The following is a 15983-nucleotide window of genomic DNA, read 5'->3' on the forward strand; positions in this document are numbered from 1 at the left end:
CCGCCCTGCCGCACCCGTGGGCGGGAGCCATTGGGTAACGGGTCATCCCAGAGTCAGAAGGCCAGGGACACGTTTCTGGCAACGGGAAGGAGGCTTGGCGGTGCCCGAGGAAGGGCCTTTGTCGGGGTGCGAGCCCTCCTCACGTGCAGGGGAGCCCCCATGGCTCCCACCTGCTCAGCCTTGGAGAGGACGTGACTCTCGCAGGGACCATCGTCTGGACTTGGCAGCTGGTGTCCCGGCTGGCCAGGCCCCTCAGGCAGCACGGGCGTGTGGGTGGAGGGCCAGGCCCCGGCTCCAGTCTGCTGTAAGCTGCCTCCTGTGTAAAGGATACCGCCCGGGGCCATGGGGGGGCACCCACCTCCACGGCTCACCTTTTCATCCTTCCCGTCCCAGTTCCTCCTGCTCGGGACTGTCGTGGCTTTCAGCTCGCGTCCCCACGTGGGAGACGGTTCAGCGCGCTGCTTGATAAAAGACGCGTGTTTCTGCGTGTGGAGAAGGTGTGCGCTGTGAGCAGAGGTCAAAGCTCTGTCCCTCGCAGTCCGTACCCATTGTCCACCTTCCCCTCCCCCGCCCGCGCAGCCCCCAGAGGATTTCTGACCCTTCCCTTCCCTCTGCGGCAGGTGGAGCTCACGGGCAACAGTATTTATGAGTACATCCACCCTTCCGACCACGACGAGATGACGGCAGTGCTTGCGGCCCACCAGCCCCTTCACCATCACCTGCTCCAAGGTATTTCCTCCAGACGAAGAAACCAGCATGAAAACCAGACGAAGCTCTTGGATGGGACACGAGGGTTTTGCTTCCCATGCTGCCCAGGGGATGTGTGCGGGACTGGAGCGGCCCAGCTGGGCCTCTCCAGCAAACACACAGCGTGGGGGACTTGCTTTTATGCCTCTGTCCTTTGAAGCAACACTGTTGATCCCATTTCTCATGCCAGAGACCATGATGGGCGCTGGTGGGAGGGAAAGGAAAGCGGTCAAGATGTGCTCTTGGTTTAGAATTCCAGGAACACAGGTCTAGACCTGGGCTTTTTTTTTTTTTTTTTTTTAAAGATTTTATTTATTTGACAGAGAGACACAGCGAGAGAGGGAACACAAGCAGAGGGAGTGGGAGAGGGAGAAGCAGGCTTCCCGCTGAGCAGGGAGTCCGATGTGGGGCTCGATCCCAGGACCCCGGGACCACGACCTGAGCCGAAGGCAGACGCTTAACGACTGAGCCACCCAGGTGCCCCTAGACCTGGGTTTCTTAACCAGAGGGTCCCCGACAGAACTCAGGGGGTCCGTGAAACTGCACGTGGAGAATTCCATCTTTCTTCTGTCTGGTTGGAATGTAGCAGTTCCTTGGCTTATAGACTATGGGGGGTACGCCATCTTACTCCCCCTCTTACCGGTGGCTTCGCCAACGACAGTCACACACATTTTCATTTCACTTTACAGTTCTCGCAGGTGTTTAAACTTACCACGCACGCTTCATCACTACTTCGAAATTTCAGGAGTTACGAGGCCGGCTGCTGGCTCTTGTTATTTAATACGTGAATAAAGCAGCACATTTATAACCAAATCACCACTTGTTTTATTACCAAAAAATATGAGCAAAAAGATTTTGCTAACTGTTTTCAGTACAGTTGGTTCAGTTTGTGATCTCCTGTATTTTTATCTTCTGCACTTAAAAACGTTATTCCGGGTAGGAATCTGTGGGTTTTGTGCCACGGCAGGAATCAGTTAAGAAGCCCTGGTCTAGACGGAGGCAGGTCCACCTCACCGGCCTGTCTCCATGTGGGGACACGATCCTCCACCTCCTCCACCACGGTCCCATTACTGAACACGTATGGATTGGGGTCCTACCGCCATAAGCACGTGTAAGGATATAATGTGGTGTGATTGCTCGGGGGACGATGTGGGGCACATCATTACGCAAATGACTCCCTAAGTTACAACTGCAGTGCATGCTAGGATGACGAACTTATTCTGGGGCGCTGGCCTTGTAACACCCTCTCTCTGACAGTCCAATGAGACCAACCAGCATGCTGCTCAGTGGGTCTCTTGTCTGCTGTGGACTGTGGTATCCCAACTTGGCCAAAATTCCCCATAGAACAGAATGCAAATGAAGAGACATCAAGCATGGTAGAATGGGGTAACCAGCCGGAGAAAAACTCAAGTTCTAGTCTTACTGCTTCCTCCTGGGAGGGGCTGTTCTAAGGCTAGAAGGAGAGACTGCAGAAGAGCCCACTCCGTTTTAAAACCACCTGCAGATACAGCCTATGGCCCCCGTGTTCTGTTGGAGGGGCGGCCACATTTACCCATAATTCCTCTGCAGCGGGACATAGTCACTGTGCGTCTCGCTTTTCCTTACCAGGGAGAGAGACTGCTGTGCTGGTTTCTGTGATGAGATGGCTATGGTCTGTAACTCTTAAGTCCTCGCAAACAGTCTGGCCACATCAGTGCACACACGTAAGCTCGGAAGAAGTAATTTCTAGCAAAATGAGAGCTGGGAGGAGAAGAGTGCACCTGAGTCTCATTCTTTCACTGCGGGGTTGTTTAAAGCTGGAAAAGGCTGCAGGAGTCTTAGAGAACTCCTGAGACCATTGTGCTGATATTGTTCTAGAAAGTTCCACACAGTGCGTTGGTTACACAGGAATGGACTTTCTCCCACGAGCTCTGGTTTCATGTTACCTTTCCATGTCATAGCTTTAAGTTAAGTGTTTATCAAATGACAGCAACGAGTCTTGGGAATATCAAGAGACCCTTCCAATCCCAGTCGCCGGGGAGTTCATGTCTGAGGTGTAGCAACCACACAGAGACGCCCGGAGCTCCAGGACAGGTGGGGCTGCCACCTGACTGTGCAAGGCGTGAGGTGCACGGGTGCTGGCGCTGCTCCCCGGCTTCTCATGCACAGAGCTGGCTTTCTGCTGCTGAGCTTGCCCTGCTGCTTCATGGTTACTGTGCTCTTGGCTTTCTCCGAACTGGCTGGTTCATTACCACGTGAAGGTGTTTAGAGCTGAGTGTGCACACCTCCGTGCGTCGCTGCAAATGGTGCAGACAGGCAGGCGTGTTACCGGGAAGCCTTATGCCTCGCAGACCCCGGCCCGCTGCAGAGGAATTATGGGTAAATGTGGCCGCCCCTCCAACAGTGGTGGGGCAGTGAGGAGCCTCGCGGGCGATTCCCTTGCTCCCCCTGGGGAGGGGCGGGGGGCATTGCCTCCACTCCTAATGGTAACCTTTCTTTAAAAATTAATTTATTAACTGCCACCAAGTAGCTGTTTATTAGGAGTGGAGTGACGTCACCCTCACCCAGGGGCATGGACACATCATCCCAGAGAACTGGTATCTGTTCACTGAAGCATAGGGTGTGTCCTTAGGGGACTCGCTTGCATTTGCAATAGTGAGGTCAGAGATTGGTGGGTGAGGCCTTCAGGCCAGACAGGGAAAGACTGATTGGAGAGGGTCAGAGCCGTCGAGAAAGGAGGGGTGGTCGGACTGGGGCTCTAGATGAGGGCAAAAGCTTCGATCTGGCCGAGCGAGTGGGTCTGTTGGGTTCTCTTCCCCATTCCATGGCAGTCTCGGGCAGGATGGGTGCCCCGTGGCTGCCTCCCTCTGCTGCGGAGGGGGCTGTCCTTGGGAGCCCTGACTCAGTATCCTCCACCCTGAGGGAAGTCAGATGCCTCTGGGCCCTCCTGGCCGACTCAGGCATCCGCCCCAGGGCTGGCCAAGGCGATTCCTTTGGCGCCAGGCCTCTCTGTGCCTGCCTGGAGGGGACCACGGGCCAGCCGAGCGGGGCTGGGCCCACTGCACTTAGAGTCCTCACCTGGCCCCAGGTTGGTGTCTCCTGAGTTCTTGCTACGGCCACGTTTCTGGCTGCCTGCCTCTGGAGCACGTGGAAGCCACGCCAGGACGGGGCCAGTCTCCCCAGCCCACCCAGGTCGCGGCCACAGGCAGAAACTCTCTGGGCAGGGGCTGGGCGTTCTGGGATGGGGTCTCTGGCTGCCTGGTCTGGGCCTGAGGGTTGACTGACGTTGTTGGGACAAAATCGGGGGAAGCAGTTGGGGGACAGCTGGCCAATCTAACCTCACTCCTGCTTTCAGAGTATGAGATAGAGAGGTCATTCTTTCTGCGGATGAAGTGTGTCTTGGCGAAAAGAAATGCGGGCCTGACATGCAGCGGATACAAGGTATGAGGATCCTCCTGTCGGGCGGGGGGGGGGGGGGGGGAGAAGGCGTTGGCGCTGGGTCTTCCCTGCTTTCTCTTTTGTTCCTACTGGTGAACATCGGCAGACAGCAAGCACTGGGACCCAGACATTTCCCCCTGCCTAAGGCAGAACTTTCCGGGGAGGCCTCTGGCCTCTGCTTCTGCAGCAGGTCTGAGAGCTGGCATCTTACAAGGATATTCCAGGAGGGCTGGATGTCGCCAGAGGAGACCAGGAATAAACGTGGCCCAGGGTAGAATTTTCCTTTCCTGTAGGTTCCACTTTGCTCAGGTCGGTGCCATTGAAGGAGCTGCCCCTCGAGCTTACTGAGAATCCCTGTCGCGGGGTCGGCAGCGAGTATTCGGAGCACAGAAACGGTGCCCCTACCCTCGAATGTTCGGCCAAATCCAGGGATGATGACTATGATGTGCTTGACTAACGATAGAACCCGTTCCGAGGGGCCACGGGCTTTCAGCAGTGGCCTCTCATCTAGTTAATTAATAGTCATGGCAGCCCTCTGAGGGGAGTATTATTGGCCCCATTTTATGATCATCAGGGACGCAAGCAGAGAAGGGAGAAGACCAGCAGGAGGCCCGCAGGCTAAGGGGCAGAGTTCCTCCCGGCTGCATTTCTCTGCCAGACCTGGCCCCTGCTCTGGCTAGCTCCAGAATCCAGGAGTAGGTCCCCCGCAGAGCCCACGGGCGGCGTGGTGCCTCAGCACCAGAATCAGCCACTCCCAGACGGAAGGGCAGGATGGGGCAAGTCTGCGCTGAGCAACCCCTTCCAAGCTTCTGTGCCCTCTCTGGAGTCTGAAGTTACTGTTTCTTCCGCCTTTGTCCTCTCTTTCTGGAATGCCTCCTCCCTACCCCCTCCCCACCCCAGGGGCTGCCTTTCCTCAGCCCCCTCCTTTGAACCCCACACTGAGCTCTTTCCTTTGACTTTACTTCACTCTGTTTTATAGTTTGGGGATACATTTCTTATTTGCTGACTCAGACTCGAAGCCTATTTCGACCAGGGGTGGAGAACTCCCAGCACTGTCCTGTACCCAACAGACTTGGGTCTTGAGTTATTTCTGTCGCTTATTAACTGTCTAATCTTAAGCAATACAGATCACCTACCTTGTCCTCAGTCTCCTCATCAGTAAGATGGGACAATAGACTGGGCGGATTTTAAGATTTATTGCAGCTCTAAAGACTGAATGAATTCAGGAGTCCTGGAGGAACGTTTTTGAAAAGAGATTTTAAGATTTTAGCTGTTCATCACTGCTGTCATGATGATTGGGATCCTTTCGAGATTTTACTGACTCTAACTTACATAAATCCTGCCAATGTTGAGGCTGAAGATTGCATAAATGTTTCCGTTTGACATTTGGAACACTATATGTTCTCTCCTGCATGGTTTTTGGCTATAACAATCAGGTTTCTATATAGCCACTCCTGCTTATTGCTTATTACAAGGGGATAAATTCTTGAGTTATAAATAAACAAAACAAAATAAAAATACATTAAAAGGAAGACTCTTGATTCTACTGAAAGAATTCTTAACTTACTGGAATGGTATAGCTTGTCAAGTGATATAAATGTCAAGTTAACAGATGTCAAATCCAGTCCCACTGGGAGGCGATGAGCCTAACAGGTACCCAAGCGAGCATCATGGAACCAACAGTTAGCTTCCCATGGTGCTTTTGTTGTGCCATCTCATAGTGACTTGGTGATGAGTTAATTATGGATTATGTATTAGAGTACTAGAGTATGTATTAGTATTCGTATTAGTATTAGAGTATGTATTAAACCCATTATGTATTAGAGTCTTACCTTGTGGAGTTACTTGAGCAGAGTCAATCGGATAAGACAACCCTTACATTTTATTATGATATTGTTTCCTGAGAAAGAAGCATGTTGGCCCGACAGCTCAGTAGAGGCTGGGCTGGGCATTGTCCAGCGTGCTCAAGAAGGCGGGCAGCCCCGAGCCAGGAGGAGTGGGCGCCGGTCTGACCCCCAGGGCGGCCGGCGGCTGACCCTGCCCTCTGCTTTCCCAGGTCATCCACTGCAGCGGCTACTTGAAGATCAGGCAGTATGTGCTGGACATGTCCCTGTATGACTCGTGCTACCAGATCGTGGGGCTGGTGGCCGTGGGCCAGTCACTGCCGCCCAGTGCCATCACAGAGATCAAGCTGCATAGTAACATGTTCATGTTCAGGGCCAGCCTCGACCTGAAGCTGATCTTCCTGGATTCCAGGTGAGTTTGGCACCTGATGCTCCTGCAGAGTTCCCGAAGATGCCGACGGTGGAAACTGCCCCGAAAGCTACACTGTGAAGCCACAATGTAACGAGGAATAAGTCATACTAAGAATGCGAGTTAGGGGGACGCCTGGGTGGCTCAGTCGGTTAAGCGTCTGCCTTCCATTCAGCTCAGGTCATGGTCCCAGGGTCCTGGGATGGAGCCCCACCTCGTGCTCCCTGCTCAGCGGGGAGCCTGCTTCTCCCTCTCCCTCTGCTGCTCCCCCTGCTTGCATGCTCTCTCTCTCAAGAATGTGAGTTAGAAAATGATTTAGTGGAACCAGGTCATGAACTGGAAGAATTGCTATCAGCCTTAGGACTCAGGGGGTAGCCAGCTTCTCCAGGTTGTTTTCTTTTTTTTTTTTTTTTTTAATTTTTTTTTTTTTTAAAGATTTTATTTATTTATTTGAGAGAGAGAGAATGAGAGAGAGCGAGTACATGAGAAGGGGGAGGGTCAGAGGGAGAAGCAGACTCCCTGCCGAGCAGGGAGGCCGATGCGGGACTCGATCCAGGGACTCCAGGATCATGACCTGAGCCGAAGGCAGTCGCCCAACCAACTGAGCCACCCAGGCGCCCTCTCCAGGTTGTTTTCTATTATTTACTTACCCCTTCATCATTTCACTGAAGTGGGAACTGGGAGTATGTGTTGTGGACACAAGTTAGCTGTTTTTGAGGGCCCACGATGTTGGGATTCTATCTTGTATCTCCATCAAGTAGGTAGGACCTTAAAATCAAAAAGAAAGACTGTGAGTGTGGACCGTGAGGTGGGGCGGCTGCCCACGCAGGCTGGTGGGAAGCCGTTCGGGCTGCGGCAGCCGCCGGAGCTGAGGCTGCGAGCAGGCAGGTGGCCTTCCCTGGGGAAGGCTGTGGCCACAAGCTCAGTGGGTGCCCCGTCTGGGCCTGGGCTGGGAGGGCGCCCCCTGGCTGGCGGGGAGGGCGAAGATGCAGTGGCCCCAGAACCATCTCTCTCAACTATCCTTTCGGCTCCTACTTGAGTCTGAGGATCTCGTCTCAGAGAGAGAAGGGAGAGTGAACAAGGTGGAAGCCCTGATGTGTTGTTGGCTAGGCCTGCCCAAGCCCGCCGCACCGGGGAGGGGTGTGCTGGGAGTGGCCGCAGCGGCCGGCTGGGCCGACCCCCAGGGCAGCCTGCAGGCTTCACCAGCCTTGAGGCCTCAGGCCTGCGGGGCTTCTTGGGGCTTCCATGTTCTCATCTGTGAAACAAGTCAGCCCCGCCCTGCCCACTCGGCTACCCACAGGCTATTAGGAAGGGGAAATTTGATCATAGACAGGAAGCATTTGTACAAGTAAAAAGCCTGATGGGCCTGCAAGGTGAGTCACTTTGCCGGGTAGCCCCCTAGAGTCCTCAGCTGTACAGGGAGGACTAAATGTTCAGAGACCCCGCTTCTGCTTTTGGGTGTGCGTGGCTAAGCTTTCTGGGAGAAAGGAGATAGATACATCCATCTGTAAATATAAATATATATATATATTTTTGCTAAGACTTATAGATTTTTTTCCCCCACCTTTTTTATTGTGGTAAAATATACATGACATAAAATTGGTCACTTTAACCAGTTATGGGAGAAAATCACACATACCTGGTTAGGGGCGGGAGGCGAAGACACGAATTAGCCTAGGTCATCGTTAGCACACGTCAGGACCTCAGAACCGTTCATAGGTAGAGAAATGACAAAGGTTGACATGACAGATTGGCTTTGTGCTCCCAGAAGGAGTACATATAACTCTTTGGGGGAAGGAGGCTGGCACCTTTGGGCGGCCAGACGCTGACAAATGCTGTTTTCCTGCAGCGAAGACAGACCCCTGCCCAGAGAGGGGCCCCGGGGGGCTGGGCTGCCTGGGGGTGTGGCGGAAGTGACAGCAGGCCGTGGGAAGGGGTTCTTTCTGGATTCAGGAGCCACTTGTAAAAGTGAACTGAAAGGAATTTCAGCTGTCCAAGTTCATTATTTCACACACTTGGGAGGGTCTCCCATGTTATGTCTGTCTCCTAGTTTTCCTTTGAGGATTCTAGGAAAAGCCTCTGGGGCTCAGTGAATTCTCTAGAAGAGGAAAGAGAGAGGTCTCCCCGGGAGAAGAGATTTCAGGTCTTCTCAAATCGTTCGATGCACACAGCTTTGAAACGCGAAGGACAAAAGGAGGGCTTTGCAGAAGAGGGTACTGGAAGTTAGCTGAGAGACCAGCTCATGGTGGGAGCCTCAGGCATGGACTTTCTCGAATGCCAGCATCCCTCCACATCAGGGTGAGGGCTGGACCCCTGAGGTGAGTAGGAAAGAAAGACAGTGATCTTGAAGAAGACTCCCTGTCTCTGCAGAAGTCCACTGCTGTTCTCCCAGCTAAGTACCAGGAAGCTTCCAGCAAAGCTTCTGAACTCCAGTCATCTAGGAGATACTTAAGAGGGTCGGTGACGAGCTGGAGAATTCTTCACACTCACTCTGGTCTCCGGTCTGTTGCAGCTCGGTCTTCGATAGGCCTCTGGGCTGGGGGACAGAGGGGCCGGCCCAGGACTCAGAGGTCAGCAGGATGGCCCTGCGGGGTGGGAGATGTCCGCTCCTGGCATCCAAACCCCAGAAGCCACAGTGTGGGGTTGGCTTGAAGTCCAGCAGCCCTAGAGTCACAGGGGCCTGGGTGGTGGACCTGGGGGGTGGCCACTTGGCCCCCCACCCAGTGTAATCCCAGACACAACTGAACTCAGCATAACCTGAAATTTGGTTCATAGGGGTTTTGTGGTATTTCACTTTGAAACTGTAGCTGGTGCTTTTGCTAAGGATGGGTGAACCCAGCCATGTTTGGGGTTTGGCAAATCCCTCTGACAGGTCTTCAGACACTGGAGGTTTGGAAAAAACCAGGAGGGCGTGCTGCCAGACCCTTCTCTTTTCCTTTAATTTTTAAAACCAGCGTGTACTTTGATGAGAAACTTAATACATGTGTTTCTGATTCATTTACACGTTCAGGGCCGTTGTTCTGTAACTTTACTTCCAAAGGGTCTGGGAAGCATCTTTCATCCTGACACAGTAGAGATGCCGGGTTTTCTTTTTGGGGGGAAGCCAGGTCTCAGTTTTCCTGCCACACAGTTCGACTCCAGTGGGGCCTGAAGTTCTAGGTGGCCCTTAGACAAGTCGCCCGAGCCCCTAAAGGCTGGGGCACGTTCCCTTTCCCACCTACCTCCAGCCCCGTCTCCTTCCCGCCCTGATGGAACACCATGGAAATGTGTACACCAAATAGTGACCAATTCCAGGGAAATATGAGGCTCCTGGAGATTTACGACCCAAAGCCCACACAGAACTCAACAGAAAGGGGAGCAGGTTACGGAATGAGGTCAGATTTCCCTGTTGCATTTCCAGCCAACATTTCAGATACATGCCAGCAGGACCCCCTGTCCCGGCCCGTCCTCAGGCCCCACCTCTGCCCCCCAGGACTGCCTCCCTTCCCTTAGAATCCCTCTTGTCCTCCTCTTTCATCTGTTCTTGAAAATCTGTCACCAAGACGTTTGGGCCACCTCCTCTGAGGGCACGGCTCCCAGCTCAGTTGCCCAGGGCCTGGGAAACAACACCGTTGCCGCCTGCCATTTTCACCTCTGGACGGAGCGATCCGAACACCAGTGATGATGTGGTTTTGGACTTTGAGAGCTGCTTTTCTTCAAAGAGCTGACATGGGAAATCCATATTCCTGGGGCTTGATGAGAACAGAGAGGTGGTAATGGCAGGAAAACCCCAGGAGCAGGCTGCCCTTTTGCCAGTGGACTGCAGGTTTACCTTGCAGTCACGATATTTTTGGGGGCTGTTCTACTATTTTTCGGGGCTGCGCAACCATCCTCCACTGATAGGAGGAGTCCACATCTCCGGCTAGTCTGCAGATGCTCCCGCCCAACCCGAGCATCCTGAGACCACCGTGTCCAGTGCGAGACGTCCAGGCTCACACACACAGTCGCCGGGATGCGGAAACCACCCAGGTGGCCGTCAGTGGGTGAAGGGACAAACCAAACGTGGTATCTACACACAATAGAACATCACCCAGCCATGAAAACGAACGCTATCCTATCGCATGCTACAACATGGGCGAACCTTGAAAACATGATGCCAAGTGAAAGAAGCCAGACACAAAAGGACATGTGCCAAATCATTTCACTCCTCTGAAATATCTATTTTTTAAAATTAATTAATTTATTTGTCAGAGAGAGAGCACAGCAGGGGGAGTGGCAGGCAGAGGGAGAGGGAGAAGAAGACTCCCCACTGAGCAGGGAGCCCGATGAGGGACTCGATCCCAGGACCCCGGGATCATGACCCGAGCCAAAGGCAGACGCTTCACCAACTGAGCCACCCAGGCGTCCCTCTCCTATGAGCTATCTGGAATAGACAGATTCATAGAGACGGAGGGAGAGTGAAGCTTACCTGGGTGGGTGGGTGGGGAGCAATGGAGAGTTCTGGAGATGGAAAAGGTGCTGGTCACACAACGTTGTGGATGTAGTTAGGGCCACTAAATGTACACTTAAAAAGGTTAAAATGGCAAAGTTTCTGTTATGCATATTTTACCACAATAAAAAAACCAAAGGTTCCCATTGGACCGTCACCCCAAAGCCCCTGGAGAGTGGGTCTTTCTCCCACTATCAGCATCAAAGTTCACTGGTAAGCGCCCCCAGAGAAGCTTCACCCTGAAAAAGGAAAACACGTTAAGCCATCCCAAATGTTCTTCTAGCTGGTAGTTTCAGAAGAACATTCCCGCTCATGCATAGTGCTACTGGGCTAGAGTTCAAAGACTCTCTTCTTATAAAAAAGATCATTCTCGGTTTCCAAAACCAACATCACCCCCCGCCCTGAGCCTTTTAGCACTTGATTAGTTGGCAAAACCAATCTTAGTTTAAATGAAAGACAATCTGCAGAGCAGGGTAACCCACAGAGCCACTGTCCCCCCCCACCCCCAGGGTGACCGAGCTGACCGGGTATGAGCCGCAGGACCTGATCGAGAAGACCCTCTACCATCACGTGCATGGCTGTGACGTCTTCCACCTCCGCTACGCACACCACCTCCGTGAGTACCGCTCACCCGCGCCGGGCTGTGGGCCGGGCTAGCCAGGGAGGAGGTGGTCAGGACGGAGCAGGAAGGCGGCCCTTGTTTGGTACAATGGTCGCCCGTTGTGCACGCATGAATTTTAAACCCCCTGCACACTCCATCCACCCCTTGGTTAATTAAGCACAGCTACTGGTCAGTCCTCAGACGTCCAAGCTCATCTTCAGGTGACACTCCGGCGGGTGTGGGATGGTGCTGGAGCTGCTGGATTGGAGATAGTGGATTTAGAACCTCAGTTTCTCTATGACGTCTGGACACCAGTTGCAAGTGAGGGCGACCAGCAAAGAACCAACCCGTACAGAGCCCTTACTACCGTCGGGCACTGATTTAAGTGCCTAAATATGCTGCCAAGCCAGTGAGGGAGCGTCTCATGTTCATCTCCCCCTTTGACTACTGAGGAGGAGCCGAGGTTCAGAGAGGGTAAGCCACTTGCCTGGGGTCACACGGTGAGAGGCCGGCAGAGCCTGGAGCTGAAGCAGGCAGCAGCCGGCCTCTGACCCCTGTCCACCACCCGTTGGCAAGCTCAGGGGAGACCCCAGGTTCCCAGGATGGGAGAAGTCAGCATGGAAAGAGTGAATACTCAGGATTCGATTTGCCAATGCAGACAGTTGGGTGAACATCTGGATGGGGGGGGCTGGGGCTCGAGTCACCGAAATGTTTAAAGAAGTGACACTTTTCTTCTAGAATCCAACTTGAGGCAGCAAAGAATTGGCATGGAGTGGGATACCTCATCCTCTCACAGCCCAGCCCTCCATGCCAATGGCCGGCTCAGGGGTGCTTGTTAAGGGGGTGCAGATGGGTGGAGGGGCCAGATCTTTCGCAGTGCAGCCCAGACAGCATGGCCCCCATCTTGCTTTGCTTCGTGTTGATGAGAGACATTAGAGGACAAGTTGCTGGTGTCAAGCTGAGGGTGGATGACAGGTCCAAGGACTGCTCACTCTGGCCGCATGGTCTACCTGCCCAGTCAGTGTCGACTGGGACCCAGCGGGCATGGCAGTTACTAGGGTGTTGCTGGGCAGACTCAGACAGCTTCTTCCTGCTCGCTTTTGATTCACAACAGTGAGGAAAGGTCGCCGTGCACCGCCAGACTCAGAGTTGTGAGCAGCCTTTATATCTCTTGCGTTTCGAGTAACCGAATCGTGATACAAACATCCCTGCCATTCTTGAAAGCAGCTTGGTCAGGAAGCAACTGCTCACTGTTTGGATGGGATCTGTAGGTCAGCCTCGCTCATACGGGAGCTGGAAAACAGGGTAGGAAGTGTCAGTTACAGAATCAGTTCTTGGGGAGACTTGCCAGGCAGGGAGAAAGCGGAGAGTGTGTGCTCTGGAGTCACGAGAGCGGTCGGGAGATGAAGAGGCATCTGCTTTGAGGGTGTGGAGCAGCGTCATCACCACAGAACAATCTAGAAGGGAGGACAGGCGTGAGGGCCCACACCTCCGCACCGCCGGGGGGGGTGGCCCGGGAGGGACGTTCCCTGCCACTACCACTGCCCGTGGAGAAGGCAGGTGGCCGCTCTGAAAGCCCCCACCCCACGGGTCCCCAGCCCCCTTCCGTGGAGGCAGGAGCTTGTCAGGAGCCCTGATATCCAGCAAGCCCTGATATCCCCCGAATTACCTGCAGGAACAGTTGCTCCTCAATGTGGGGCTGCGCTGGAGGACATGAGGCCTCTAAGCACGGAGAATGAAAACTTATGGAATTAAAAGTCTTCGTTTTAAATCTCATTTCTTATCGCTTGCGCTGCCTGGCTGACAGAGGGAGCAGGGACTTCCCCCCGCCCAGGGGAAATAAATACAATTTGTATTTGTATCTGGAAACGTAATAATGTAATAAAGGCCACAGTGATGATCAGCGGGAGGTTCTTGTGACCATACAGACTGGAAGCTTTCCATGTATCCATTCTGGCCTCTCGTCTGCGGGGAGCCAGGCGGCCCTTGTGTCCATTTCCCAGATGAGCAGGTGAGCCCCGCGGCTGGAGGCCTGTGGGAGGGCAGCAGCTGAGTCAGACAGGACTAGAGTCCAGGCCTGTTTGGCTCTCAAGCTTTGAGCGGTTTCTACCACAAGATGGCTCTTAGACGTGGAGACTGTCTCTGCTCCATCAGGAGCCCCAATCTTCCCAAGCTCAGCCAGCTTCTGAAGGGACTTCATTTGAGAGGTCCTCTGCAATCTGCATGATAAATTCACCGTATCTCACTTGGGATTTGGTATTTCTAGACATCTCGATTATCCAAGGGAGCCCTGAAAGGGGAGACATACACAGGCTTCCAGGAGACACACGGAAAAGACAGAAGCATTTAGAAACCAGAGGGAGCGCGGTGGTTTTTTATTTTCTCCAAATGGGCTAGAATTGGTAAATCAAAGAAAATTAAATATAGCAACACTGGCAATGATTGCTACTGTGCGGTGACCTTCACTACGGTGGAGAAACACCACAGGGACTGGAGGCAGAGAGCACGGCCCAGCAGGCTGGGGGGAGACGGGGCGCGGCCTTGGGATCCGCCATGAGCCCCACGTCGGCCCCAGACTCCCCTCTGCCAGTTTTCCAGATATAAGCCAGAGGAGCGTTGACATGGAGAAACAGCCGAGGCTCTTACCCACAAATAGGGGCGGGAATTAGTCTTCCAGAGCTCACACCTTGGCTCCAGGACCGGAACCATCTTTGGATGTCCCCCTCAGGAAAACCATTACTTTCCCCTCCAAAGCTGGGACTCTCAGATGAAGAGGGGACGTATTCAACACGCAGAGCCTGGTCTTTGGAAGCCGGGTCTTGTGTGGAGCTTGGGCAGTTCTGAAACCTCTGTGTTGTGAGGTACCTGAGGCTCCAGTCTCCCCACGCACACCTGGGGCCAGAGGGGCCAACTCCAGAAGCCGGCCCTGAGCCGAGAGTTCAAGTACAGCAGTTTATTTGGACAGCGACTGAAACGTGGTTAGGGGAGAGAGAAGTAAGGCATGGAGGGGAAGGAGCCTTAAGAGGGGCTTGTCTGACTGGGCCTCAGTCATGGCGCCAAGGGGAGTGAGCTGAGGTATTTATATTCCTGCTCCTGCCAGTGGTCGGCTGAAGGCCGCTCTCGGGGACTATTAACCCCCTGCCCCCCCACATCTGTCAGAGTGGGCCCTGCCAGAGAAAGGCGTCAGGAGGGAGATGGGGCCGTCGGAAGTTGCTGGGTGCCCTCCGCGGTGAGGGCAGGGATGTGAGGAGGCATCGATCAGAGCAAAGGTCCAGAGGCCTGTGTCTCCTCAGCCTCCTCCCCTCGTTGGTCTCCAGGCTTCATGAAGGTGTTCTCCATCCAGCCCTCCCTGCACAAGCTGCTCCTCACCTCCCAGCCCAGGTGGTCGTCTTGTCCTTGCATGCATTGGTCACCTCTCTCTGAGGGGCCCTATTGCCCCCACTGCCCAGGGTCCCTGTTGGTCAGTTGGAGTGTTGTCCATATCCAAACTCCTGCCCCAGGGAGGCCGGGGAAAGCCAAGCCCCCCACCCTTTCCAGTTCTGTTTTCACTCCTCACATGGTGTCATCTGCTGTCAGCTCTCCTCCAGAGGATGTGTCCAGCTCCTTCCAGCCCTACCCAAGCGCCCTAAGTTCTTGTTTCTGGACAATGCTTTCCACCTCATGCTGTTCAGATCCTTATGGGGACTGTATTGGTCTGCTCGCGCTGCCATTACAAAATACCACAGGCTGAGGGGCTTAAACAACAGAAATGTGTTTTCTCACATTTCTGGAGGCTTGAATCTGAGATCAAGGTGTCGGAAGGGCTGGCTTCTCCGGAGGCCTCTGTCCTTGTCTTGTAGATGGGCATCTTTTTCCTGTGGCCTCACGTGATCATCCCTCTGTGTGTGTCTGCATCCTCATCTCTTTTTATTGTAAGGATACCGGCCATACTGGATTAGGGCCCCCCCATTACTTCATTTTATTTCAATTACTTCTTTAAAGATCTTATCTCCAAATACGGTGACATCCTGAGGTACTGTGGGACGGGACTTCAACATATGAATTTGGGTGGAACACAGTTCAGTCCATGACAGGGACTTTCTCTCAGAGCTCTGTGTCCTTACCCAAGTAGTAGGCCCAGCTGGACAGGCCGGCTTCGGGGTACAGGTGAGAATTCTGAGAAGGCAGGATTCGTCATTTGGAAATGTGACTTTCCAGTCCTGTCACGTGGTGCTTCAGTAACTGACGGCAGGGCTCAGGGGCCCGGCCCCAGCCTCCTGCCCTCCAGGCTTCACCCGGATCCCGGATCCGCATAGTGGCCCCTGCCAACCTGGGACTCAAGTCCTTCATTCCGATCACAGCTGGAGCTGGCCTGGTTTGTTGCCCCAGGAGCTCAGGCATGCAGGGCGGCCTGTGCCACTTCCTTTCCATCCCCCACAACGGAAGGCGGCTGGAGGTGGCCAGGACTATGGTGACCCTCGGGACTCCAAGGCCATGGGGGGCGCTGGCCTCCTCTTA

General features: G+C 53.9%; 1 protein-coding gene and 1 long non-coding RNA gene across 4 annotated transcripts in view; one reads left to right on the forward strand and one right to left on the reverse strand.

Moving 5' to 3' along the window:
• Window positions 1-15983, forward strand: part of SIM2 (SIM bHLH transcription factor 2) — a 46282-nt gene that overhangs the window by 18658 nt on the left and 11641 nt on the right. Inside the window, 4 exon segments of the mRNA XM_032392643.1 lie at window positions 621-729; window positions 4082-4167; window positions 6221-6420; window positions 11395-11501. Of these exon segments, the coding sequence (XP_032248534.1) occupies window positions 621-729; window positions 4082-4167; window positions 6221-6420; window positions 11395-11501 (502 nt within the window).
• LOC116624585 overlaps window positions 654-15983 on the reverse strand; it is a 28293-nt gene continuing 12963 nt past the window's right edge. The window contains exons 2-4 of one of the 3 annotated variants that reach the window (XR_004297919.1): window positions 11410-12779; window positions 7068-7185; window positions 654-952 (exon numbers count right to left, since the gene is read on the reverse strand). This is a non-coding gene — a long non-coding RNA (uncharacterized LOC116624585). Of the gene's footprint in view, window positions 953-6343; window positions 6493-7067; window positions 7186-10948; window positions 11125-11409; window positions 12780-15983 lie in introns of those variants that run through there. The other 2 variants (XR_004297918.1, XR_004297920.1) reach the window with 2 other exon arrangements.

This window comes from Phoca vitulina, unplaced genomic scaffold, assembly GCF_004348235.1.
Source record: "Phoca vitulina isolate PV1807 unplaced genomic scaffold, GSC_HSeal_1.0 scaffold68, whole genome shotgun sequence".
Classification (NCBI taxonomy): Eukaryota; Metazoa; Chordata; class Mammalia; order Carnivora; family Phocidae; genus Phoca; species Phoca vitulina.